This window comes from Erythrolamprus reginae, chromosome 9 (assembly GCF_031021105.1).
Source record: "Erythrolamprus reginae isolate rEryReg1 chromosome 9, rEryReg1.hap1, whole genome shotgun sequence".
Taxonomy (NCBI): Eukaryota; Metazoa; Chordata; class Lepidosauria; order Squamata; family Dipsadidae; genus Erythrolamprus; species Erythrolamprus reginae.
The window spans coordinates 19,517,136-19,545,057 of NC_091958.1; the positions used below are offsets into that span (position 1 = coordinate 19,517,136).

The 27,922-nt window shown below is 40.8% G+C and overlaps 1 protein-coding gene across 1 annotated transcript in view; it reads left to right on the forward strand.

Moving 5' to 3' along the window:
• Positions 1-11,535: 11,535 nt before the first annotated feature.
• The window catches only part of VAT1L (vesicle amine transport 1 like), an 83,824-nt gene continuing 67,437 nt past the window's right edge, over positions 11,536-27,922 (forward strand). Inside the window, exon 1 of the mRNA XM_070760426.1 lies at positions 11,536-11,879. Coding sequence (XP_070616527.1) covers positions 11,605-11,879 — 275 coding nt within the window. The 5' untranslated portion in view covers positions 11,536-11,604. The remainder of the gene's footprint in view (positions 11,880-27,922) is intronic.

The window sequence follows — 27,922 nt, forward strand, 5'->3', positions numbered from 1 at the left end:
AAAAATTCTTACCTGAAAATGGGAGAGAATTGGGATGTTCTTTCTGCACCAACTCAGGAAGCTCAGACTGCCCAAGGAGCTGCTGATACAGTTCTACAGAGGAAAAACTTTGAGTCTTTCATCTGCGCCTCTATAACTATATGGTTTAGTTCTGCAACCCAACAAGAGATACACAAATTTCAGAGGAGAATCAGAAGCAGAAAAAAACAAGTACAGTGTTCCCTTGATTTTCGCGGGTTCAAACTTCACGGAAAGTCTATACCACGGTTTTTCAAAAATATTCATTAAAAAATACTGTGCGGTTTTTCCCTATACCATGGTTTTTCCCACCCGATGATGTCATATGTCATCGCCAAACTTTCGTCCACCTTTAATCAATATTTTTTTTAATAAACTTTAATAAATAAACATGGTGAGTAATAATCTAAATGGTTGCTAAGGGAATGGGAAATTGTAATTTAGGGGTTTAAAGTGTTAAGGGAAGGCTTGTGATACTGTTCATAGCCAAAAATAGTGTATTTACTTCTGCATCTCTATTTTGCAGAAATTTGATTTTCGCGGGCGGTCTCGGAACGCATCCCCCGCGAAAATTGAGGGAACACTGTACTGCTAATCTGCCTTCCATCGAGGCCCTTTGTACTGCACAAGTCAAAAAGAGGGCTGTGAAAATATTTACAGACCCCTCACATCCTGGACATAAACTGTTTCAACTCCTGCCCTCAAAATGACACTATAGAGTACTGTAAACCAGAACAACTAGACCCAAGAACAGTTTTTTCCCAAATGCCATCACTCTGCTAAACAAATAATTTTTTCAACATTGTCAAACTATTCACTAAGTCTCTCCCCAGAGATCAGAACTGCCCCCCCCCTCCTCGCCTTTTGTAAACTCCTTAAAACCCACCTTTGCCGTCAGGCATGGGAGAATTGAAACATCTCCCCCAGGCCTATACAGTTTATGTATGGTATGCTTGTGTGTATGTTTGCTTTTAATAATGGGTTTTTTAGTGTTTCTTTTAAATTATTAGATTTGTTATATATTGTTTATTATTGCTGTGAGCCGCCCCGAGTCTACGGAGAGGGGCGGCATACAAATCTAATAAATAGATAAATAAATAAATAAATAAATAAATAAATTACTATTAATCTCATCATACCTAGCCCTCATCTCCTCATTTATAACTGCATCACTGTAACTTTGTTGCTTGGATCCTCATGCTTTATATCAATATTGTTTCCTAATATGATTTGATTGCTTATTTGTACCCTATGACTATCATTAAGTGTTGTGTTTTGTGATTCTTGATGAATGTATCTTGCCCTGTATGGACACTGAGAACATATGCACCAAAGACAAATTCATTGCGTATCCACACTTGGCAAATAAAGATTTTTGTTCTGCTCTATTCTGTTCTACTCTCTATATTCTATATTCTAATTTATTTATTTGTTTTTTTATTTATTAGCTTTGTATGCCGCCCCTCTCCACAGACTCGGGGCGGCTCACAACAATAATCAAACAGTATACAATAAACAAATCTAATATTTAAAAAGTATCTAAAACCCCATTAATTTAAAACCATTCAATGCAAGCATACTATACATAAAACTATATAAGCCTGGGGGAAATGTCTCAATTCCCCCATGCCTGACGGCAGAGGTGAGTTTTAAGAAGTTTGCGAAAGGCAAGGAGGGTGGGGGCAATCCTAATCTCTGGGGAGAGCTGGTTCCAGAGGGTCGGGGCTGCCACAGAGAAGGCTCTTCCCCTGGGTCCCGCCAAATGACATTGTTTAATCGACGGGACCCGGAGAAGGCCAACTCTTTGGGACCTAACCAGTCGCTGGGATTTGTGCGGCAGAAGGCAGTCCCGGAGATATTCTGGTCCGATGCCATGAAGGGCTTTATAGGTCATAACCAACACTTTGAATTGTGACCGGAAACTGATCGGCAACCAATGCAGACTGCGGAGTGTTGGTGGGACATGGACATATTTAGGGAAGCCCATGATTGCTCTCGCAGCTGCATTCTGCACGATCTGAAGTTTCCGAACACTTTTCAAAGGTAGCCCCATGTAGAGAGTGTTACAGTAGTCGAACCTCGAGGTGATGAGGGCATGAGTGACTGTGAGCAGTGACTCCCGGTCCAGATAGGGCCGCAACTGGTGCACCAGGCGAACCTGGGCAAACGCCCCCCCCCCCCGCCACAACTGCAAGATTCCTTATTCTATTCTATTCTATTCCATTCTCCATACTATTTTTTATTCTATTTTCTATTCTATTATGTGATAAGACCAAGAGATTGCAGGAAGATGGAGAATCATGTACACTGAAAGACTCATTAAGCAAAAGAACGATATCTATTCTTTTTTCACCCATCAACCCTCTTTAAAAGAATTTCTAAAGCAAATCCTCTTCATCCAATGGAGTGAGAGCAAATAGAACACAACCTGGAGAATGTAAGTGAATGCATTGTATAGCTCTTCCACTGAAAGCAGAACCTGTTTTCACTCCCATGTACATTATGGGTGTATATGTGTGTGTGTGTGTGTGTGTGTGTGTGTGTGTGTGTGTGTGTGATGGAAAAGAAAATAGAGCTCTCGGTAGAGTCTCTAAACAGAAAATTGCTTCATTACATCCATGATTCATACTGACTTCTGGAGAGAAGGGGGGGAAAGAGCTTTGAGTGGAGTTGGCAGAAAAGAGGGGGAAGGAAAACAATTATCTTAGATTGTGAATATGCTTTTTGACTGACAATATTGCTTGATATAGAAAATTGGCCTAGAGAAGTTTTCATGCCTCTCCTTTTACTGATTCGCTTTCCATAACGATGACAAGCCATTGGGAAATAGATCCCTTAAATGAATGAAAAGGGATTGTAATTTCAGTCATTGTTGTTAGTTATGAAGTTGTGTCCCACCCATCAAAGCCCACGGCAACAATATCGCCAAAAAGGCTTCTAGAGTTGTTAACCTGATCCTACGTAGCTTCTGCTCCGGCAATCTCACACTACTCACAAGAGCCTACAAAACTTTTGCCAGACCTATCCTAGAATACAGCTCATCTATCTGGAAGCCATACCACATCTCGGACATCAACACCCTTGAAAAGGTCCAAAGATATTTCACCAGAAGAGCCCTTCACTCCTCCACTCAAAACAGAATACCCTACGAAAATAGACTAACAAGTACTGGGTCTAGAAAGCTTAGAACTACGATGCCTAAAACACGATTAAAGTACAGTATTGCCCACAAGATCATATGCTGCAACGTCCTACCTGTCAATGACTACTTCAGCTTCAACCACAACAACACAAGAGCACGCAACAGATTAACCGCTCCAAACTTGACTGTAAAAAATATGACTTCAGCAACCGAGTTGTCGAAGCGTGGAACTCATTACCAGACTCAATAGTGTCAACCTCTAACCCCCAACATTTCTCCCTTAGACTATCCACAATTGACCTCTCCAGGTTCCTAAGAGGTCAGTAAGGAGCGTACATAAGTGCACTAGTGTGCCTTTTGTCCCCTGTCCAATTGTCTTTCCTTTATCTCCTATATCATACATATTTTCTTCCTTTCATATATCTTCTCCTCTATTTTATATTTTTCTTTATATATATTACCTCATGTCTATTCTCTTCTATATGTATTGTGTACTGGACAAAATAAACAAACAAACATGGACAATGTTCCTCCAGGCCTCCGTCCTCTACCATCCCCTGGAGTTCGTTTAAGGTCACGTCAACTGTTTCAGTGACTCCATCCAGCCACCTCATTCCCTCTCATCCCCTTCTTCTTTTGCCCTCCATCGTTCCCAGCATTAAGTTCTTCTCCAGTGAGTCCTTCTCATTAGATGGCCAAAGTATTTGAGTTTCCTCTTCAGGATCTGGCTTTCTAAAGAGCAGTCAGGGTTGATCTCCTCTAGGACTGACCGGTTTGTTCACCTTGCAGTCCAAAGGACTTGCAGGAGTCTTCTCCAGCACCAGAGTTCAAAGGCTCCATTCTTTGGCCCTTTCTTATGGTCCAACTTTCACAGCCTTACATTGCAACTGGGGAAACCATAGACTTGACTTTACACACTTTTGTTGGTAGGGTGATGTTTCTGCTTTTTAATATGCTGTCTAGATTTATCATAGCTTTCCTCTCCAGGAGCAAGCGTCTTTTAATTTCTTGGCTGCAGTCCTTATAATATAATATAATTATATATTATATTAAATTATATTAAATATAATTTGTCACTACCTCCATTTCTTCCCCATCTATTATTTGCCTGGAATTGTGAGGGCCAGATGCCATGAGTTTTCTTGATGTTGCGTTTCAAGCTAACTTTTGCACTCTCCTACATAAACCGCATCAAGTAGCTCTTTAGTTTCTCTTCACTTTCTGCCACTAGAGTGATATCATCTTCATATCTGAGTTGATTGATATTTCTCCCAGCAATTTCGATAGTAGAAATAAAAAATTCCCAAGTATGAGAAATTCAACATTGGGACCACCACTTACCTGAAAAAAGAGATAGGTTATCCTTGATTAGATGCGCTCAAGGAGATGCTAGATAGACAGGATTCTTTCAATTGGATTCTAGAAGTGACAACAGAATGATGTCTTAAATCAGTGATTTTCAACCTTTTTTGAGCTGCGGCACATTTTTTACATTTACAAAACCATGGGGCACATTGAGGGGGGAGCGGCTAAAAAGTTTGTACAAAAAAATTTTCTTCCTCCCTTTTGCTCTATTTCTCCCTCCCTCTTTCCCTTCCTTTTTTTTCTATCTCTCCATCCCTCTTTCTTTCTTTCCTATTTTTTGCTCTTTCTTTCTCCCTCCCTCCCTCCCTCTCTCTATGTCTTTCTCTCTCCCACCTTCCCTCCCTCTCTTTCTCTCTCTCTTTCTTTCTTGTTCTCTTTCTCTCTCTCTTGTTTTCTTTCTCTCTTGCTTGCTTTCTCTCTCTTGCTCTTTCTTTCTCTCTTTCTTTCTGTCTCTGAGCTTCGCGGCACACCTGACCATGTCTCACGGCACACTAGTGTGCCACGGCACACTGGTTGAAAAACACTGTCTTAAATAATCCAAATTCTACAACAGACAAAAAATAGCACTCAATCAAGTTTTGAGAGCACCAAGGGCTCCACAGACAAAAATAGTTCAGGTATACCCAGTGATGGGCTGCCAAAATTTTTACTGGAACAGGGTTTGTGGCTTAATTTTGTGGGTGTGGCTTGATGGTAGGAGTGGTTTGCCGGCCATGTGACCGGGTGGAAGTGGCTTGACAATCATGTGATTGTGGTGGCTTAAAAGTCATGTGACTGGGTGGGAGTGGCTTACCGACCAAGGTAAGTTTTCATATAGGTGCTTGGACTCTTTTTCAGTGGATTAAGTCACATTATTTAAACAGCCACAAAAAGGACAAATGATAGACAGCATCATTTGTTGAGGTGCACAGTAACATTTTAAGGTTTTGTACTGAACCCACAAAGTTCAGTATGATAACAGATTAGGCAAGTAGCTCAATTTTCTTTAATTACAATAAAAGTTCAGTTCTAGATAATGATTAAAATGATTAAAGCGTTTATGGGTAAAAACATACTATTGAATTATTTCCTATTTTAAAAGTCGTTAAGGATCATACTAAGGTACTTAAGAAGGAAGGACAATAAAAAAACCTATTAAGTATTCAATAAATAGTGTATAAATTTACTACCCCCACTGCTTTCCCCCCTTAATGGGGGCAGCAGCCCATCACTGAGTGTACCCTATTCCATACTTCATTTGCTTATGTTGCCTGGTAGTGGGAATATTTTTATGACATGAGAAGGAATTGCTGGGCCATGTAATCAACAATATGCACAGAAAAAATCCAAGCTTTGGTTTGTGGGGTCCTTGGCAATCTCTGACCTTGGTTTTTTTCTTTCAGACCTCTCATTACCCAACTAGGTAACATCATCCATGCTAGAAGGCAGTGAGGTTTGCTCTCTGCTTACATAGAACGGTTTGCCCTGTCAGTGTGGAAAGGAAACTGTTTCCTTGATTCCTGATCATTGGAACCCATTACTTTCTAACACTGATGATGTTACCTGGATGGGTAATCAAGCATTTCAGATACCACCTGTTGTGGTTAGCTCTGCCCCTGCTCCTGCCCCAAGGACTGTGGATGTGGGGGAGACATCCACATGCCGCAGGCCTGTTTCCCCCCCCCCAGTGGAATCTGCTGATGAAGGCTCCTCTGACCAAGAAGACATGAGTGACAGGGAGGAGGAGAGTGTGGCAGACAACTCAGAAGGAGATCAATTATCTAGCTCCTCCTTGGATTCAGAACAAGAGTTAATGATACAGCCATGCATGCAGAGAGCGATGCATAGGCAACAACAACTGAGAGATTATTATCAAAGAAAATGAGGCCACCTGTGGTTGGGTGGGGCTGTGGTAATTAGTGAGGCTGCTATAAATAGCAGCCTGTGGGTTTGGCCATTGTGGAGGATTATCTGATCGTTGTGTTTCGTGACTGCTTTACTGACTTTGACCTTTTGTGTGCTGATTTTTCCCTGCTTTGAAACTAAACCAGAGCAAAGTGTGTTTCACTTTGTGAAAGAAGAAGGACTGTGAATTGTCTCACAGCTGCAAGCTAAGTATCACAGAACTGATAAGGGACTTGTACAAATTACCAGTTTGTTAGGAGATGAGTGCTCTTTGCTATACCAAAAGAGGTCTTGGTTTAAGTGAATTTTCAGTACAAAGAACATTGTTTTGAATTTTCAAACGTGTGTGTGTGTCTGAAATTTGTGAGAGCCCAACAGAATACCACCAAGGCGTCTGTAGAGATTCTGAGTCATTCAGGTTCTTGGATGAGAAGTTAAAAAATAATAAGAAGAAAAAAAGCACCTTTGGAACACACCACCAAGGACTTCACAGTTCAATCCTGAACTACCAATATTCTCTTCTGTTAGATTCTTGTTTATGTCTAAACCTTAAGCATATTCATTTCAAGGCTGCATCAGAGCCAAATGAATTCATATTGCTGTGCTTCTCCTTATTTTCACAAAAACGTTGAATTGTTGATGGGTCCACTGTTTCCTGCGTTTCCCGTTTGCCCTTCCTCACCTGTCTTTGTGATGTCACAATGCAGCCAGACTAATTAAGCTTCCTAGCGGCATTGTGTCATCCCATCCACTGTTTGTGATTCAAAATTGGCTGCTATTACCCCTGAGATTAAAGCAAAACAGAGATTGAAGCAACGGTTGGAGAAGAAAACATCAGTAAAATAACACCATCCTAGGGAACCAATTTTGCCTTTTTTGCACTTCTATTTTTAAGGTGGACTTCAGAAAACCTTCAGAGTCAGATTTTCAGTGCAGTCTTGTCTAAGGAAAATTTTCTACAATATAATTTATTATCATTTATTATAATTTATTGTTGTTGTTATTGTTATCATTATCATCATTATCATTATTATTTATTTATTCAACTTCTGTGCCACACAATCTCAAAGGACAATATAAGAGGCAGCCACAGAGAAGGCCCTGCAACCCGCATTGCTTAGTCGACGGGACCTGGAGAGGGCCAACCCTGTGCTATCTTATTGATCTCTGGGAGGCATACGGCAGGAGACGGCCCCGTAAATAGTCTGGCCCTAAGTCATGTAGGGCTTTATAGATAATAAACATCATCTTCAATTATGATCAGAGACTAATCAGTAGCCAGTGCAGCACATGGAGCATAGGTGTTATATGGGTGTACCGAGCTTGCGCAGCTGCATTCTGCACTATCTGCAGTCTCCGAACACAGCATAGATACCAGGATCCTTTTCCAAAGCTGATAACCAGCCACTTGAAGTCAGGTTCTCATCTTCTCAAACAGCCTTTTCCCCCCCTCTATATTTCAGAGACGCCCCCTCCCCAATCCAAGCTGCATTAGATGGAAAGAGAAATCCAGTCTCTTGAACTCAGCTTGACTCTTGAGTGACTTAGTGAACATGGCCCTGTTATTTCCTTGGCTACAACAAATAAAGAGTTTGCTTAGAGTTTCCCAGTGTCTTCCATCTAAGTACTACAAGGGCCAATCTTGTTTAGAGATCAAATTCAATCCAATGCTGCTTTAAAATTATCTCCGGGACCGCCTTCTGCTGCACGAATCCCAGCGACCAGTTAGGTGCCACAGAGTGGGTCTTCTCCAGGTCCCGTCAACTAAACAATGTCGCTTGGCGGGACCCAGGGGAAGAGCCTTCTCTGTGGCAGCCAAGGCCCTCTGGAACCAACTCCCCCCAGAGATTAGAATTGCCCCCACCCTCCTTGCCTTTCGTAAGCTTCTTAAAACCCACCTATGCTGCCAGGCATGGGGGAACTGAGATACCCTTTCCCCCTAGGCCTTTACATGGTATGTCTGTATGTATGTTTGGTTTTATAATAAGGGTTTTTAACTGTTTTAATATTGTATTGTTATATGCTGTCTTTATTACTGTTGTTAGCTGCCCCAGTCTACGGAGAGGGGCCGTCATACAAATCCAATAAATGAATGAATGGAGGGGATCCACTTTTGGAAGTAGGTATTGGGTTGGTTTGTTCACATGAGTGTTCTCTAGGATTAGGTTTCTTTCTCAGTTGTTTTCAGTTTTTTTTCCACCCAGAAATTTGAGAGTGTGTGTGTGCTGGCATATGATTTTCCTCTCCAGGACTTCCTATTTTCTACACTAAGTACTGTTACTTAGGATACATTGCTTCTGAAAAAGGATCTGACGGGTTGTTATTTTTTTTATCATCAACATCATTTCTTTAAAAAAATACCTTTATTGAATAGAATAGAATAGAATTTTATTGGCCAAGTGTGATTGGACACACAAGGAATTTGTCTTGGTGCATATGCTCTCAGCGTACATAAAATAAGATATACATTTGTCAAGAATCATGTGGTACAACGCTTAATGATTGTCATAGGGGTCAAATAAGCAATGAAGAAGCAATATTAATAAAAATCTTAGGATATAAGCAACAAGTTAGTCATACAGTCAACATGGGAGGAAATGGGTGATAGGAATGATGAGAAAAACTAGTAGAACAGAAGTGCAGATTTAGTAGAAAGTCTGACAGTGCTGAGGGAATTATTTGTTTAATAGAGTGATGGCGTAGTAGAGTGATGGCGTTTAGTAGTGATGGTGGAAAAAAACTGTTCTTGTGTCTAGTTGTCTTGGTGTGCAGTGCTCTGTAGCGACGTTTTGAGGGTAGGAATTGAAACAGTTTGTGTCCAGGATGTGATGGGTCAGTAAACATTTTCCCCGCCCTCTTTTTGACTCGTGCAGTATACAGGTCCTCAATGGAAGGCAGGTTGGCAGCAATTTACATTTAAACCAACAGAAACAAAGACAAAAAAACATACAAACAAAAACATAACATACACAACACAACACAAAACACAACACAAAACAACACAAAAGCATACAACTTTATAATACAGAGGTTACATTGGTTAAGCAACTGCTAGCAGAGGAATTTATTTGGCAGAAGATGGATGGATGGATAAGACCTCATCAGATTAGATTCATGCCAAAATGCTCAGATAGTTCGGATGCAACTGAATTTGTCAACCAGTTGGAAGCAACTTTCCTGAGACCCATGTCAAAAAAGCCAATCTACCAGCTACAAAGGTGGATTTGAACCTGTGTGGGGGTCACAGCTCACACAAAACAGGTAAAGTGTTGATTGCACTATTGTGACACCTGTATTGAGTTTTGACAATAAAGAAAAGAGCAGGCAATGCTATTTTTAGGAGCATTCTTCACCCAATTCTTCCTCCCCCAATTCATTACTGAAAGATAACACCTGAAAAGATCCACAGGTGTAGCATTTCTGATTTTTTTTTTTAGCCAGGCAACTAGAGTTGAAAAAAAAAAGACAATTTAATAGGGATGATACTTTTTAGTATCACTTCCTCTAGCAAAGCTTAAAGATAGTTTATTTGAGAACCTCCTTTAAAAAAAATCATGACAAATTGGAACAGGATGATGAATCATGACTCAGTCCCTTATCTGAATCTTTGGCAGATGTTGGGATTGTATCCATGGCTATAGTAGTCATACCTGCATCTGAAATTTTTCATGGGGGGAAAAAAAAGCATCAATAGGAAAAAAAGACAATTGTGGGAACATTTCAGGTGGAACAATGGAATTTAATTGGGGACAGTGGGTTCAGAGGAATTCTGAAGACTACAATTCTTCTCCAGTATTATTAAGGATGATTTCATCTACTTAATTTTTTGCTTAGATAATAATAACAATGACAACAGAGTTGGAAAGAACCTTGGAGGTCTTCTAGTCCAACCCCCTACTTCAGAGAGATGGTTATCCAACATCTGCTTAAAAACTTCCAGTGTTGGAACATTCACAACTTCCGGAGGCAAGCTGTTCCACTGATTAATTGTTCTGACAGGAAATTTCTCCTTGGTGCTAAGTTACTTCTCTCCTTGTTTAGTTTCCACCCATTGCTTCTTGTTCTACCCTCAGGTGCTTTGGAGACTAGGTTGACTCCTCCTTCTTTGTGGCAACCCCTGAGATATTGGAAGACTGCAACCGTTCTTCATATGTTTTAGCCTCCAGTCCCCTAATCATCCTGGTTGCTCTTCTCTGCACTCTTTCTAGAGTCTCAATATCCTTTTTCAATGGTGGTGACCAAAACTGAATGCAGCATTCCAAGGGTGGCCTTACCAAGGCCTTATAAAGTGATATTAACACTTCACATGATCTTGATTCTATCCCTCTGTTATTGCAGCCTAGAAGTGTGTTGACTTTTTTGGCAGCTGCTGCACACAGCTGGCTATTTAAATGGTTGTCCACTAAGACTCCAAGATCCCTCTCACAGTTACTGCTGTTGAGCAATGCACCACATATACTGTACCTGTGCATTTTGTTTTGTTTTTTGCCTACATGTAGAACCTTACTTTTTTCACCATTGAATTTCAGTTCCGTTCCCTGTTTATGCTGTCAAGGTGGTTGGAAGCACAGCCTACTGTTCTCTTCTTTATTCCATTCCATTCCTCTCTCTTATTCTATTCTATTCTATTCTACTCTGTTGTATTCGCTGCCATTGGAAAGGCAAAACCTTGCAGTATCATCACCGGCCACCCACCCTCTCTCTGAAAATCCTTTCCTGGCTCCTGAGGGGTTTACAAACCTGGGGTTGCCCTGGATAAGATAAGAATAAAATAAAATAAAATGATAAGATAAAATAAAATAATAAGATAAAATTATAAAATAAAATGATAAAATAAGATAAATAAAATGATAAAATAAGATAAGATAAAATAAAATAATAAAATCAAATCAAATAAAGTACAATCCCTGCCCGTCTGCGCCCTAGGATACAGTACCCAGCCGGCGGCCCCCAGCCCGGAGCCCCTTCAGCCGCCCGGCGATCTCCGCCGCGCGCGCCCCTCGAGCGGATTGGGTGGAGCGGATCTTTGGGGGGGGGGCTGCGCGTGGGAGAGGCGCAGACGGGCGGCCGAGACGCGCGCTCCCGCCCCTCCGCCTCCCGCTCCCTTCCGCCCGCGCGCGCCCCCGTCCCCCTTAAACGCGGCTGCCCATCCAGCCCCTCCGTCCTTCCCTTCCTCGCCCGCCCGGAGCCGCGCCATGGCCAAGGAGGGAGCCCAGAAAGCTGAGGAGACGGAGCAGATGATCGAGAAGGAGGCGCCCGAAGGCGGCGGTGGCGGCGGCGGGGCCGGGAACGGAGGCAACGACGGCGCCCACAACGGAGGCGGCGTCGGCGGCGTCCAGAAAGCCGGGGATGCCAAAGAGATGCGAGCCGTGGTCCTCTCGGCTTTCGGCGGCCTCAACAAGCTCCGGGTGTCCAAAAAAGTGATGCCGGAGCCTCAGGAAGGCGAGCTGAAGATCCGCGTGAAAGCCTGGTCCAGTATTCCCGTTTTTTTCCCTCATGTCAATTTTTTCCACGAATTTTTATTATTGTTATTATTGTTGTTCTGGTTAGCCAGCAGTCGTCTGGAAGCATCTCTCTGTCTTCCTTCCTTCGTCCCTCCCTCCCTCCTTTCTTCTCTCTTTCTTTTAGGTCTCTCTCACTCTTCCTTTCTTCCTCCCTCCTTTCCTCCTCCTTTCTTTCCCTCTCTTTCTTTTAGTCTCTCTCATCCTTCCCTCCCTCTCTCCCTCCTCTAGCATATATATTTACATTATTGCATTCCTTCCCCCTCCCCTTTTCTTTCCTCCCTCCCTTCCCTCTCCTTTCAATTCTCCCTCCTTTCCTCCTTCCTTCTTTCCCTCTCTTTCTTTTAGTCTCTCTCATCCTTCCTTCCCTCCCTCCCTCTCTCCCTCTTCTAGCATATATATTTACATTATTGCATTCCTTCTCCCTCCCCTTTTCTTTCCTCCCTCTCTCCCTCCCTTCCCTCTCCTTTCAATTCTTCCTTCCTTCCTTCCTTCTTCCTTCCTTATTTCTCCTCTTTCTTTTAGTCTCTCTCACCCTTCCTTTCTTCTTCCTTCCTTTATTCCTCCCTCCCTCCATCCTTCCCTCCCTCCTCCAACATATACAGTATATTTACATTATTGCATTCCTCCCTCCCTCCCCCTTTCTCTCCTTCCTTCCTCCCTCCCTTCCTTCCCTCTCCTTTCAGTTCTTGCTTCCTCCCTCCCTCCCTCCTGCCCCATTCCCTATCCATCCATCCTTCTAGCCATCCTTTTCTGCCTTTTGGTTTGATGGGCAAAAAGGGCATCTTCAGAAGCAGGCTGGGGGGAAAGACTCACCCATTCCAGGCAGTGCCATTAGGGACTCTTTTAATTCCAATATAAATACATGAGTAAGAGAAGAGGAAGGCGATAAACTCCCCCCCCCCAAGACCACAAAAAAAGAACCCTGTTTCTCCCCCACCTCTTTCTCCAGCTACTTTTGCAAAGTTCCAGCTCAATCTCAAGAATGGGGGAGGGGAGGGTGAATTCTATAGAGAGACACTCCCCCCCCCCCTGCAATCGGTGCCTTTCTTAACCATCATGGAGAAAGAGCCTTAAAAAAAACACACACATAACTGAACAAACAAACTGGGATTCTTCCTAAGTTATGGAGCATTTGTCTGGAGCCAAAGAGCCTTTGACTCAGCAACAAATGCACATGAGAAGTCATTGTTGGTAGGAAAATGTGCACAAAATTGCAAGCAAAAGTGACCCTCTCTTTTCTTTCTTTCTTTCTTTCTTTCTTTCTTTCTTTCTTTCTTTCTTTCTTTCCTCTTTTCATCTCCCTCTTTCTCCTGTCCTCTCCTCTTCCCTCTCCTCCCTCTCCCATCCATGGGCACTCAATAATGGGGTGGCAGTGAATCTTAAAAATGTGAATCATGATTCCCCCCACCCCAAAAAAGACCAGTGTATCAGAAGCCCTTTTCAAGGTCCCCACCCCCAAAAAACCATTTTTTTAAAGGACCTGTGTATCGGAAAGCCTTTTCTGAATCCAAGCAGCATTTTGGCCTGTTTTGATCTCTCTCTTTTTTTGGGCATCTTCCCATTTTTCTTCCATCTGTGTCCCCCTCAGCTGTGTGTGGGTGTTGACTCAGCTAGATAAGGAGCCGATTGTCTTTCCTTCCAATAACTTCAAGGTCTTTTCTTTGGTCAAGCTCATGAATTTCCCCTGCTCTATGTTTTAATTCTCATTTTGGAAATTCTCTGTTAGAAGGATGCTGGTGACTGTTAGACACAGAGCTACGGCAAGCTGAAATTAACTCAAGGCCAACAAAACTCTTGTGGAGATATTGAAAGCTTGGACAAACGTTTGAGTTGGGATTTATTTATTTTGTTTGTTTTGTCAAGTACATATTGGTGGTATACAAAGATTTAACAATATTTATATACTGATGCTAGTAAAAGAGAAACATTAGGACAGGGGACGGAAGGCACTCTCGCGCACTTATGCATGCCCCTTACCGACCTCTTAGGAATATGGAGAGGTCAACAGTGGAGGGTAAGGGTAAAGTTTTTGGGGTTAGGTGATGATACTACAGAGTCAGGTAATCAGTTCCATTCATCAACTACTCGGTTACTAAAGTCATATTTCCTGCAGTCGAGTTTGGAGCGGTTTACTTTAAGTTTGTATCTGCTGTGTGCTCGTGTGTTGTTGTGGTTGAAGCTGAAGTAGTTGTTGACAGGAAGGATGTTGTAGCAGATGAAAATCTTGGAAAGGGCATTTATGTATGTATGTATGTATGTATGTATGTATGTATGAATGTATGTATGTATGTATTTATTTATTTATTTATTTTGTCCAATACATAATACACATTGAAGAGAATAGATATAATATAAATAAAGAAAAGAATAGAAGAAAAGATATAAAAATGTAGGTGAACATATTTGAAAGGAAGAAAAGATAAAGAAGATAAAGGAGAGACAATTGGACAGGGGACGGAAGGCACACTGGTGCACTTATGCACGCCCCTTACTGACCTCTAAGGAACCTGGAGAGGTCAATCGTGGATAGTCTAAGGGAAAAATGTTGGGGGTTAGGGGTTGACACTACTGAGTCAGGTAATGAGTTCCACACTTCGACAACTCGGTTGCTGAAGTCATATTTTTTACAGTCAAGTTTGGAGCGGTTAATATTAAGTTTGAATCTGTTGCGTGCTCTTGTGTTGTTGTGATTGAAGCTGAAGTAGTCATTGACAGGTAGGACGTTGCAGCATATGATCTTGTGGGCAATACTTAAATTGTGTTTTAGGCATCGTAGTTCTAAGCTTTCTAGACCCAGGATTGTTAGTCTATTTTCGTAGGGTATTCTGTTTCGAGTGGAGGAGTGAAGGGCTCTTCTGGTGAAGTGTCTTTGGACATTTTCAAGGGTGTTGATGTCCGAGATGTGGTATGGGTTCCAGACAGATGAACTGTATTCAAGGATGGGTCTGGCAAAAGTTTTGTAGGCTCCGGTGAGTAGTGTGAGATTGCCAGAGCAGAAGCTGCGTAGGATCAGGTTGACAACTCTAGAAGCCTTTTTGGCGATATTGTTGCAGTGGGCTTTGGCACTTAGATCATTTGATATTAGTATTCCAAGGTCTTTTCCAAAAGACCAGTGTATTAGAAGCCCTTTCCAAGGTATTTTTTTCCCCAAAAACATTTTTTAAGGGACCTGTGTATCAGAAAGCCTTTTGGCCTGTTTTGGTCTCTCTTTTTTTTGGCACCTTCCCGTTTCTTTTCCATCTGGGTCCCTCTCAGCTCTGTGTGGGTGTTGACTCTGCTAGATAAGGAGGCGATTGTCTTTTCTTCCGATAGCTTCAAGGTCTTTTCTTTGGGCAAGCTCATGAATTTCCCCTGCTCTATGTTTAATCCCCATTTTTGGAAATTCTCTGTTAGAAGGATGCTGGTGACAGTTAGACACACAGCTACTACAAGCTGAAATTACTCAAGGCCAGCAAAACTTGTGGAGATATTGAAAACTTGGACAAACTGTGACCAAAACGTTGAGTTGGGATTTTTGCAAAGTGAGCCGTAGAAATCAGAAATAAGGATGAAACAGACTTGCAAAGACCATACCATTTTTGAGCTCTTTTCCTTACCTGAAGGAAATACACATATTTAAGCAAATGACAACTTCCTCATTGTGAGTCTGAAGGCAAGATCCTTGAGTTGTGCTTATTTATTTATTTGTTTATTTCTTTTGTCAAGTACATATCGGTGGTATACAAAGATATAATATTTATATACATGATACTAGTAAAAGAGAAACATTAGGACAGGGGATGGAAGGCACTTTAGTGCACTTATGCACGCTTCTTACTGACCTCTTAGGAATTGGGAGAGGTCAACAGTGGATAGTCTAAGGGGAAAGTTTTGGGGGTTAGGTGATGATACTACATAGTCTGGTAGTGAGTTCCATACATCAACTACTTGGTTATTAAATTCATATTTCCTTCAGTCGAGTTTGAAGCAGTTTACTTTAAGTTTGTATCTGCTGTGTACTCGTGTGTTGTTGTGGTTGAAGCTGAAGTAGTCATTGACAGGAAGGACGTTGTAGCAGATGATTTTATGGGCTATGCTTAGGTCGTATTTAAAATGATGTAGTTCTAAGCTTTCTAAACCTAGGATTGTAAGTCTAGTTGTGTAGGGTATTCTGTCGCCAGAACTGTGGAGTTTTTATGTTGGCAATATGGGAGTGCATTTGCCAGTATCTTCCTGATTATTTTAATCTGCTTGGTGGCCCTGAAATTTCTTAGGCTATCTAACTAAATAACAAATTCTCCTGCCTAGGTAATAGTTATGCTTAGTGCTGCTTAGCTTCCTTGCCCAAACAAAGTTAAGTTGTTGCCATCTATTGAAATGCAGTGTTGGAAATAGTTCATAGTAATAGCATAGCATTTAGACTTATACAGTGGTACCTCTACCTAAGAACGCCTGTACTTACGAACTTTTCTAGATAAGAACCGGGTGTTCAAGATTTTTTTGCCTCTTGTCATGAACCATTTTCCACTTACAAATCCGAGACTCTGAAACTGTAACCAGAAAAGGCAGGGAGAAGCCTCCGTGGGGCCTCTCTAGGAATCTCCTAGGAGGAAACAGGACCGGAAAAGGTGGGGAGAAGCCTCTGTGGGGCCTCTCTAGGAATCTCCTAGGAGGAAACAGGGCCTCCACCCTTCCTGTGGTTTCCCCAATTGCACACATTATTTGCTTTTACATTGATTCCTATAGGAAAAATTAGGAAAAATTGCTGCTTCTTACAAACTTTTCTACTTAAGAACCTGGTCACAGAACGAATTAAGTTTGTAAGTAGAGGTACCACTGTATACCGCTTCACAGTGCTTTCCAGCCCTCTCTAAGCGGTTTACAGAGAGTAAGCATATTGCCCCCAACAATCTGGGTCCTCGTTTTACCGACCTTGGAAGAGGATGGAAGGCTGACCTTGAGCCTATTGAGATTTGATCTACCAAACTGCTGGTGATCAGTAGAAATAGCTTGCAGTACTGCACTCTGACCACTTCACCACTGAGACTCATGTCCAACTCTGGCTCAACCCAACTCATGGGGATTACCTAGACACACAGTTTTGGCAGGAGGCAACCTTCATTTGCTACTGCCTCTTTCTAGGATGCTCTCACAGTTTTCTCATTTAGCTGGTTTTCTGTAAAAAAAAAAAATCTCCCATTCAAGGACTAGCCAGGCTCAATCCTGCTTAGCTTCTGAGCTGACAGAAAGTAGGTCAAGGGTAGATTGTGTTGCTTAGTTTCTTCTGTGACTGTATGAACTTAAACGTACTTTAGCCAGAAGTCATGGGACTTACTCTGTTGGAACATTTTTTGTTTCTTTTCCAGTTTTAAAAAAAATTAAGAGAGATTAGAGTGGCACAGTATATCTTTGTGTGAGCAATCTTTCTCCGGCTTTAAATTGTTCCTCTTAAAGGTTTTAACATCTTGGGGTGGTTTGATGTTGTGTTTGTTGTGAAATCAGCAGGATATATTTACTGCTGCTCTACAAGGCCATTCCAAACAATGAAGATAATTGGAAGGGAAGAGAAGTAGGAAGTGGCACATAAAAAGTGGTTTAGACTAGAATTAACCACCAACCCATCTCTTCCATCTTCCATCTTCATATTAAAACCGCCTTCTAATGATGACATGGAAGGATGGGAGTTTGCTCTACCAATCAAATCTTTATTATAGTCCTAATCCTAGCATAAGAAAGTGGAATGCAACAATTAAAATATAAAAAATTAAAATTACACATTTTTTTAAAAAAAACCAATATACAGTAGTTTTAAAAAAGTGTGTTTGTGTGTGCATACACACAAGCATACATACATCACAAAAATCTAAAACCTATAGGGAGGAGTAAAACATTAGACAAATACATGAAAAATTGATACGTCATTAAATGTATAGCAATTCATAATACTCATATAATAGATAGAATTCTTTATTGGCCAAGTGTGATTGGACACACAAGGAATTTGTCTTGGTGCATATGCTCTCAGTGTACATAAAATAAAAGATACATTTGTCAAGAATCATGTGGTACAACACTTAATGATTGTCATAGGGGTCAAATAAGCAATGAAAAAACAATCAATATTAATAAAAATCTTAGGATACAAGCAACAAGTTACAGTCATACAGTCCTAAATGGGAGGAAAAGGATGATAGGAATGATGAGAAAAAACTAGTAGAAATAGAAGACTTAGCAGACTTAGTAAAAAGTTTGACAGTGTTGAGGGAATTATTTGTTTAGTAGGGTGATGCGTTCGGGGGAAAACTGTTCTTGTGTCTAGTTGTCTTGGTGTGCAGTGCTCTGTAGCGACATTTTGATGGTAGGAGTTAAAGCAATTTGTGTCCAGGATGCAAGGGGTCAGCCTCTTTTTGATTCATGCAGTATACAGGTCCTTAAAACCCTGCTGTTCTGTTCGGGTCTGTGAGACCCGAAATCAAAGTTTGAGACCCTGTAAAAAAATTTCCCTGCATATCTGAAACTTGAAATTTCATGACTTTTCATCATTTCAGGGGTTCTCTCTATGAGAATTTTTTTGGGGGGGGTGGGAGGTTTCTTTCTTGCTGAAAAAAAAACCCTCCCTAATGTTATGTTCCCGGGTCTATTTGACCCGGACTGCAAATTGATCATTTTAGGTACTTATATTTGGTCTTTTTGAAAGCTTTTTTCACCTGGAAACATGTTTGAACATTTCTGCACACAATGGAATGAAAATTGAACTGAAAAAATTAATCCTTATTGGTTTATTTTGCACATAAATGTGCCTCCCCCCCGTTTTTGTGAAAGTTTTTTTCAATTTATGGATAGTTTTGCTTGCAAAATGCAGTCTATTTTACTGGAGTTGGTGTGGGAATGGTACCTTGAACATTTCTGAATATAAGAAAAATATAAAGGAACTGAAAAAAATGATTCTTACTGGTTTTTTAACATCAGAAATAAGGCCTCCCCCCCCCCCTCGGCTGCTTGCAACCATTTTCACTTTTTTTTTTTAATGCTCCAAATCCGAAATATTCTTTAAAATCTTAGGCATCCATTTACTCAATTTAACAATGCTGATCATCAAAAAATATTTTTGGGGTGGTGGCTAATTGTTTTCTGGGCAAAAAAAAAATCATAACTTCGAATCTGTTTCTGTTCGTATATGACCGGACCAAAAATATTTTTTTTAGGTACTTGAATTTGATCTTTTTGAAAACTTTTTCAACTGGAAAACTAGTTTGAACATTTATGAACATAATGATATGAAAATTGAACTGGAAAAAGTGAGACTTATATTTTTATTTTGATCAAAAAGCCCCTCCCCCCATCCTTTCTGAATTTCGTATCAATTTCAATTTTTTAAGGCTACAAATCCCTAAGGAATTTTCCCCCAAAAGGTTTGATATACTAAATTGAACATTTCTGAATATAAGAAAAATATAAATGAACTGAAAAAAATGGTTATTATTGGTTTATTTTTGCCACAAAAGGGACCCCCCCCCCAGCCTTGCTGTGTGCCATTATTGTCACTGTTTATACATATTTGTCTAGAAATATTTGGAATATCCTTTTGAAAATCAACCACATTGTAGCCAGATAACTAATTTTATGAAAGAAATCCATTTTACTAAAAAAAGTATGTAAGTTTGAAATTAACAGCATAATTTTTATATAAATTGAAATAACTTTATATGCAAAATAAACCAATATGCATCAATTTTTCCACTTCAATTTTCATATCATTATGTTCAGAAATGTTCAAGCTACAAATCCCACACCAACTTTAGCAAAATTGAATGTATTCTGCTAGCAAAACTATCCATAAAGTGAAGACTATGTCACAGAAACGGGGGGGGAGGCACATTTATGTGCAAAATAAACCAATAAGGATTAATTTTCTCAGTTCAATTTTCATATCATTGTGTGCAGAAATGTTCAAGCTACCAATCCCACACCAACTTTAGTAAAATAGACTGCATTTTGCAAGCAAAACTATCCATAAATTGAAAAAAACTTTCACAAAAACGGGGGGGAGGCACATTTATGTGCAAAATAAACCAATAAGGATTAATTTTTTCAGTTCAATTTTCATTCCATTGTGTGCAGAAATGTTCAAACATGTTTCCAGGTGAAAAAAGCTTTCAAAAAGACCAAATATAAGTACCTAAAATGATCAATTTGCAGTCCGGGTCAAATAGACCCGGGAACATAACATTAGGAAGTTTTTTCGAACAGAACAGAAGGCAGGTTGGCAGCAATTGTTTTCTTCTGCAGTTCTGATTCTCCTCTGAAGTTTGTGTCGGTTTTGTTGGGTTGCAGAACCAAACCAGACAGTTATAGAGGTGCAGATGACAGACTCAATGATTCCTCTGTAGAGCTGAATCAGCAGCTCCTTGGGCAGATTGAGCTTCCTGAGTTAGCACAGAAGGAATGTTCTTTGTAACATTCATAAGTAACAATTTAAATTCTCATTAAGGTTACTTTGAAACCCAGTTTGAAAGTTAGTTTGACAGATTTTAAGCACTGTTGGAAACATTGTGTTGTAGCGGGTTTAGTGTCCACAAGCAACAAAGAAATATAAAATTATCCTCTGCGCCCTTGCCATTTATGCAATAATGGTGAAATAAGGCTGTATGTTTTCATATAGTATGTGATTAAAGGTGATTAGAACTGCACTTTTCCCAAATGGATGGAAATAGGTGTTGATGCAAAATGTACTGCAGAGCATTTCAGTTCAAGAATCCAACTAATTTTGCCTATTTCAGGGGTGTTCATTTTCTTTCAACCTCAAGATTTTCAATAATCATCATGCTTTGAATGTAGAGTGTATTCCATCTTTATGGATATTCTTTTGTAGGGTGGTGTTTCCACATTATTTTATAACTTTGACCAATGGTAGAGTTTCACAGTGACTTTTTCTGTCTCTCCCCTGTTCTTGGCTGTGCCCATGTGCCACCTCTTATCTGTTCTTGCCATGGCACATGTGCTATTATCTTATAGATACAAAAAATAGGAATTGTTTGGCTAATGAGCTATTAATAGGCTGTTAATACCTATTTGATCTGTAGCAAACATACAATATGTGCACTATAGTTTCAGTTAGGTGCATGTTTCAAAGGACACTCAAAAAGTAAATTCACTCTACCACGTTTGGGGGAAATTACCTCCAGACTGGTTAAACTGAGTCCTGGAAACCCTAACCAATTTGGGCCCTAGTTAAAAAGATTTTGAGAAATCACAGGTTTGTTGAGAGGCTATGTTTTAAATCAGTGGTTCTCAACCTTTCTAATGCCATGAACCCTTAATAAAGTTTCTTATGTTGTGGTGACCCTCAACCATAAGTCTAGTGCCAATTCTCCCAACAGAGCTTTAAGCTGATTGGCAGGAAACTAAGAGGGATAAACCCACTGTAAAGGTCTGATTGGTCTGATTGTAAACATATGTTCCAAGGCGCCAGAATAGAAGCGTTAGTTCCTAACACCATAGGAAAGTTGTCTTTTCCCATGCTCTTAAGCGATCCCTGTGAAACGGTCGTTCGACCTCCAAAGAGGTCCTAACCCCCAGGCTGAGAACTACTATTTTAAAGGATATGTTAGCAGAATGAGCAGGAGTTGGAGAAGATTCAGCTCTTTATGGAGCTACATTCTGGAGTTCTGGAGATCTCACCTACAAAAAGATATTGATAAAATTGAACAGGTCCAAAGACGGGCTACAAAAATGGTGGAAGGTCTTAAGCATAAAACTTATCAGGAAAGACTTCATAAACTCCATCTGTATAGTCTGGAGGAGGGGACATGATCAAAACATTTAAATATGTTAAAGGGTTAAATAAGGTTCAGGAGGGAAGTGTTTTCAATAGGAAAGTGAACACAAGAACAAGGGGGCACAATCTGAGGTTAGTTGGGGGAAAGATTAGAAGTACAGTGTTCCCTCGCTTTTTGCGGGGGATGCGTTCTGAGACCCCCCACGAAAGTCTAATTTCCGCAAAGTAGAGATGCGGAAGTAAATACACTATTTTTGGCTATGAACAGTATCACAAGCCTTCCCTTAACATTTTAAACCCCTAAATTGCAATTTCCCATTCCCTTAGCAACCATTTAGATTATTACTCATCATGTTTATTTATTAAACTTTATTTAAAAAAATATTTATTAAAGGCGGATGAAAGTTTAGCGATGACATATGACGTCATCGGGCGGGGAAAACCTTGTTATAGGGGGAAAAACCCGCAAAAGTATTTTTTAATTAATATTTTTGAAAAACCGTGGTATAGACTTTTCGTGAAGTTCGAACCCACGAAAATCGAGGGAACACTGTAATGTGAGAAAATATTATTTTACTGAAAGAGTAGTAGATGCTTGGAACAAACTTCCACACTGTAATGTGAGAAAATATTATTTTACTGAAAGAGTAGTAGATCCTTGGAACAAACTTCCAGCAGACGTGGTAGATAAATCCACAGTAACTGAATTTAAACATGCCTGGGATAAACATATATCCATCCTAAGATAAAATACAAGAAATAGTATAAGGGCAGACTAGATGGACCGTGAGGTCTTTTTCTGCCGTCAATCTTCTATGTTTCTATGTTTCTGCATATTTTTCAAAACAATGTGCAGAGAAAGGACTCAAATTGTCCTCCTGAGAATGCCCCAGAGACTAGATCATCTCTGATACTCAAGTCTGAAATACCCTTTTCAATCCAAGGGTAACACAGTGGTGGATGTGACTGCAAAAGACCAATCGATTATTTAAAACATTTCACACTTTTGAAAATTGAATTTCCTGTATAGACCGTCCATGCATGAAATGTCCACGTGCATCAGAGGTCCACAGACAGAATTTGAAGCCGCAGCTCCTGACATCATTAGCGTGTCCTGATAGCAAATGTAACTTTGTACTGTCACCTTGCATTGGCACCCATGCTGAAATGAAATTCCAGTTGAGAAGCGCTCATGGATGAATGAATATCGATGCTCTGGCAGTATAAAGGTAGGAAAACATTTCAGTGAAGATTTGACATGAGGAGAGTATCACTTGTGAAGCATTTTTCAATGGAGTTCAAGCAATAGAAATATCTCCTGTTTGCCACCAGGTCAGAAAAAAAATCATATTTCTGCCATCCAAGTCTGGCTCCTATTACACAAAGCCTTGGCATTTTTAAAAATCAAGGTGAAATGCTTCAGTACTTATTTTAAAAGACCTTGACCTTGAAAGAGGCATTAAGGCAACTGTTTGGTGGGAACAATTAGTTGTATTGCAAAGGACCAGGCTGCAGTCATACACTGGATCTTGTTGCTTAGTTTATTTATTTATTTATTGGATTTGTATGCTGCCCCTCTCCGGAAACCTGGGGCGGCTAACAGCAATAATAAGACAGCATATAACAATAATCCAATACTAAAAACAATTAAAAAACCCATTATAATAAAAACCAAACATACATGCAGACATACCATGCATACCATGCATACCATGCATAAAATTGTAAAGGCCTGGGAGGTATCTCAATTCCCCCATGCCTGGCGGCAGAGGTGGGTTTTAAGTAGCTTACGAAAGGCGAGGAGGGTGGGGGCAATTCTAATATCTGGGGGGAGTTGGTTCCAGAGGGCCGGGGCCACCACAGAGAATGCTCTTCCCCTGGGTCCCACCAAGCGGCATTGTTTAGTTGATGGGACCCGGAGAAGACCCACTCTGTGGGACCTAACTGGTCGCTGGGATTCGTGCAGCAGTTTGACTGAATGCCTAGAATTCTCACTCAAACTACACTGCTCAGAAAAATAAAGGGAACACTCAAAGAACACATCCTAGATTTGAATGAATGAAGTATTCTCATTGAATACTTTGTTGTATGTGCACATCAGCATGTGAAATTGATTGTCAATCAGGGTTGCTTCCTAAGGGGACAGTTTGATTTCACAGAAGTTTGATTTACTTGGAATTACATTGTGTTGTTTAAGATTCTTGACAAATGTATATTTTATTTTATGTACTCTGAGAGCATATGCACCAAGACAAATTCCTTGTGTGTCCAATCACACTTGGCCAATAAAATTCTATTCTATTCTATTCTAATCAACTCAACCCATTTTTGCAAAGAGCCAGCTCTCATGAGAAGTGTATAATTTTGGGAAAAGTGGAAAGAAGAAGAAGAGGGCAATAAACAACAAAGATCAGTAAACTTTATTCTAGTGTGCAATTTTCCCCAAAATAAGACATCCCGTAATAATAAACCCAGTCAGGCTTTTTAGTGCATGATGATAAGGCCAAGCACTTATTTCAGGGCTCAAAAAAATATAAGAGAGGGTCTTACTTTTGGGGAAACACGGTAACTTTGCAATAAGTGTGTCATTGAAAGAGTTGAAGAGCCAAGCTAGGGCCAGATTATCTTGGAGAAAGTCAACTAGTGTACACAAGTTGTGTACACAATCTGTGCACAAGAACGGGTGCTAACCTGGTGGCGTATAATCCTTCCGTGATCGTGGATTATGGGCATTGTAGTCCAAAGTACCATGGTTTGCCTACCCTTGGGACGGAGGTGAATGCAATCTGATCTTGGATGGTGTTAAATTTCATTCTGCATTAGAAATGGTAGCTGTCTGTCTTTGTCCAGCGTCTATATTCCGGCGCCATTCCATTGCTTTGCTTGTTTTGGGCTTGTTTTGTCTGACGCAGTCCTTCCTATTCCACTTCTGTTCCTTATAAAATATATTCCGCAACACTAAGCATCATATTGCTGTTTACCAAAGGCTTATGTTTGGGGGGAAAATAAAAGCAATGAGCATGGGTTAGAGAAAAGTATCTGTCATTCTTCTCCTTTTCATTGTAATGCACGTCTGATTCAATAATAGGCCAAGGATTCTCTATTTCACCATCTCAGGGTTTTATCTAATTGGAGGTAGCCATTAAGGGTATTTCTTTTTCTTTCTGCTAAAAAATGTTAACTCAGAAGGAGTAGAAGGAGAGAGCAGGAAAGGGACCCAGGGAAAAGGAGTCTAACTGGAATGTAAGAAATCTTTAAAAAGCACATCAATAAAAAAGAATGAGGCAGCATTCACTAGTTCACCAAGCCACTTTCAGCAAATTAGGCTTAAGTGCCCAAAGAATAACAGTTCTGCCTTTGGATAAAACAAAACACGGAACAGCTTAGTATCAGCAAAAAACTCAAAAAAACTCCAGTGCTGGGGATAAGCATTGTCTTATTTCCATTAACATATTTAGTGGGAATTCAATTCAATTCAATTCAATTTATTAGATTTGTATGCCGCCCCTCTCCGAAGACTCGGGGCGGCTAACAACAACAATAAAAACAGTATAACAATGGAACAACTCTAATAATAAAATTACATTTAAAAAAACCCAACAATTTAAAAATCATACAACACATACATACCAAACATAAAATATAAGAAAGCCTGGGGGAGATGTCTTAATTCCCCCATGCCTGGCGATATAGGTGGGTCTTGAATAACTTGCAAAAGACAAGGAGGGTGGGGGCCGTTCTAATCTCCGGGGGGAGTTGATTCCAGAGGGCTGGGGCCACCACAGAGAAGGCTCTTCCCCTGGGGCCTGCCAAACGACATTGTTCGGTCAATGGGACCCGGAGAAGGCCAACTCTGTGGGACCTTATTGGCCGCTGGGATTCGTGCGGTAGAAGGAGGTATTCTGGTACAATGCCATGAAGGGCTTTAAAGGTCATTACCAACACTTTGAATTGTGACCGGAAACCGATCGATCGACAGCCAGTGCAGGCCACGGAGTGTTGTAGAAACGTGGGCGAATTGAAAATCTCAAAGACAGATCTGGGTTATTCAGATATCTTTGTCCCAAATCCCACACATGTTTCGAAGGTTTCCATCATTGCTTCCGGTCGAATAGGTACACTACAGAAATCCAGGGAAAACTCTTGTAATAAGGAAGTTTGGGAGTCCTGAATTTAAAACTACAAAATCCAATTGCTAAGAAAGACCGTTCAGTGAGTTAAGGCCCATTTTACCATTTTTGCCAGAGTTATTAAGGCAATTTGCTGCAGATGTTAAGTGAATCTGCTTGTTGGAAGCCGTCTGTTGTGAGTGCTCCCTGTCTACTTCAGGTCATGTCAGTTTCTGAGGAGGATGAGCCAGGCCCCTCTGGATATCCTGGGCCAGGGGGGTTGCTAGATGAAGCAGAGAGTGAGGATGAGGCAGGAAGTGACTTGAGTGAGGCTGCAAAACCACTAGAGGGCGCTGATGTGACAATGGGTGAGTGGTCCCAGTCAGAGAGTGAAGAAGACATGAGAGTGGAAAGCCATTGGATAGACCCTCGGTATAGAAGGTTGCTCCGAAGGCAAGAGGAGTTACATAGTAAAAGGTATTAGTTTACAGCCTTAGCCTCTTTGAGGTGTGATGTCACTTCCAGGCAGTATAAAGGAAAAGGATTGTGGGAAATGGGGTGTGGAGAATCAACATTGTTCAATGGAAGAGACGTGAGGCAGGGATTGAACAAGGCTGAAACATCATGATTTCTGCTTCAATAAGGGACATTCTTTGTTGGATGTTGTGCTGGGCAGCTTTCTTTTCTTTTTTTCTTTTTAAATATATTTTATTGGTTTTTGCACACACATAACACAATACAAACAACATACAACAGTGCTCTGTGCATGTGTCCCATCACCTGACTGGGCAGCTTTCGGTGGGCAAAAGCATATATTTAAGAAATAAATGGACTTTATCTAAGGAATGCAGATAAGACCGAGTTTCTGGCGCTCTTCCCAAACATAGATTACAGCTAGCCCTAAAGAGAAAAGTAACTTCTTTTATGTCATTTTAAAACCCTGTGTTTCATTATACTGTATATGTTTGTGTTCAAATAAAGAGTGGATTTTATCATAAAATAAGTGATTTCTGAGTTGGGGTTCGTGCCGAGGGCCTATTGCACAGAACACCATCTTAAAAGGATACAAGTAGTGATCACATCATCCTGAGATGATGAACCTTCCTCAGTACATGCCAGTTGCCAGGTGCCCAAATTTCGATCGTGTGACCGTTGGGATGTCATTGAAAACTGGTCCTAAGTCACTTATTTTCAGTATTGTCTTAACTTTGGTCACTAAATGAATACAGTGATACCTTGTCTTACAAACTTAATTGGTTCTGGGACGAGGTTCTTAAGGTGAAAAGTTTGTAAGATGAAACAATGTTTCCCATAGGAATCAATGGAAAAGCGATTAATGCGTGCAAGCCCAAAATTCACCCCTTTTGCCAGCCGAAGTGCCCGTTTTTGCACTGCTGGGATTCCCCTGAGACTCCCCTCCATGGGAAACCCCACCTCCAGACCTCTGTGTTTTTGCGATGCTGCAATTTCACTGAGGCTCCCCTTGCTGGGAAACCCCACCTCCAGACCTCCGTTGCCAGCGAAGTGCCCATTTTTGCGCTGCTGGGATTCCCCTGCAGCATCACAAAAACACAGAAGTCCGGAGGTGGGGTTTCCCATGGAGGGGAGCCTCAGGGGATTCCCAGCAGCACAAAAACGGGTGCTTCGCTGGCAACGGAAGTCCGGAGGTGGGGCATCCCAGCAGTGGCAGTGGGTTTGTAAGGTGAAAATAGTTTGTAAGAAGAGGCAAAAAAATCTTAAACCCCGGGTTTGTATCTCGAAAAGTTTGTTTGACGAGGCGTTTTGTAAGACGAGGTATCACTGTAGTTGCAAATCGAGGACTGCATGCTATTAGTTCATAATAACCACGTGTGAATAACAGTCTGGAGCTGATGAATCAGCTGATGCCACCTTCTTTGAAAGATATTGGACTATGGGAAACAATCCAATGAAAGTTATCAGTATTTGTGGGGAAATGAATGCTATGTTTCATTTAAAAAAAATTGCATGCTACGTTAATGCAGAATAGCAGAATAGCTTCCTTAAAAATTAAACCATTTGCAACCATTCACCCTATATCAGATGTTGGCAAATAGAGTCTCCTCCTAGTGTGGTGTCCTTTTTTCCTCTGCCAACAGGAAGTTTGGCTTCCCCACCATAGAGT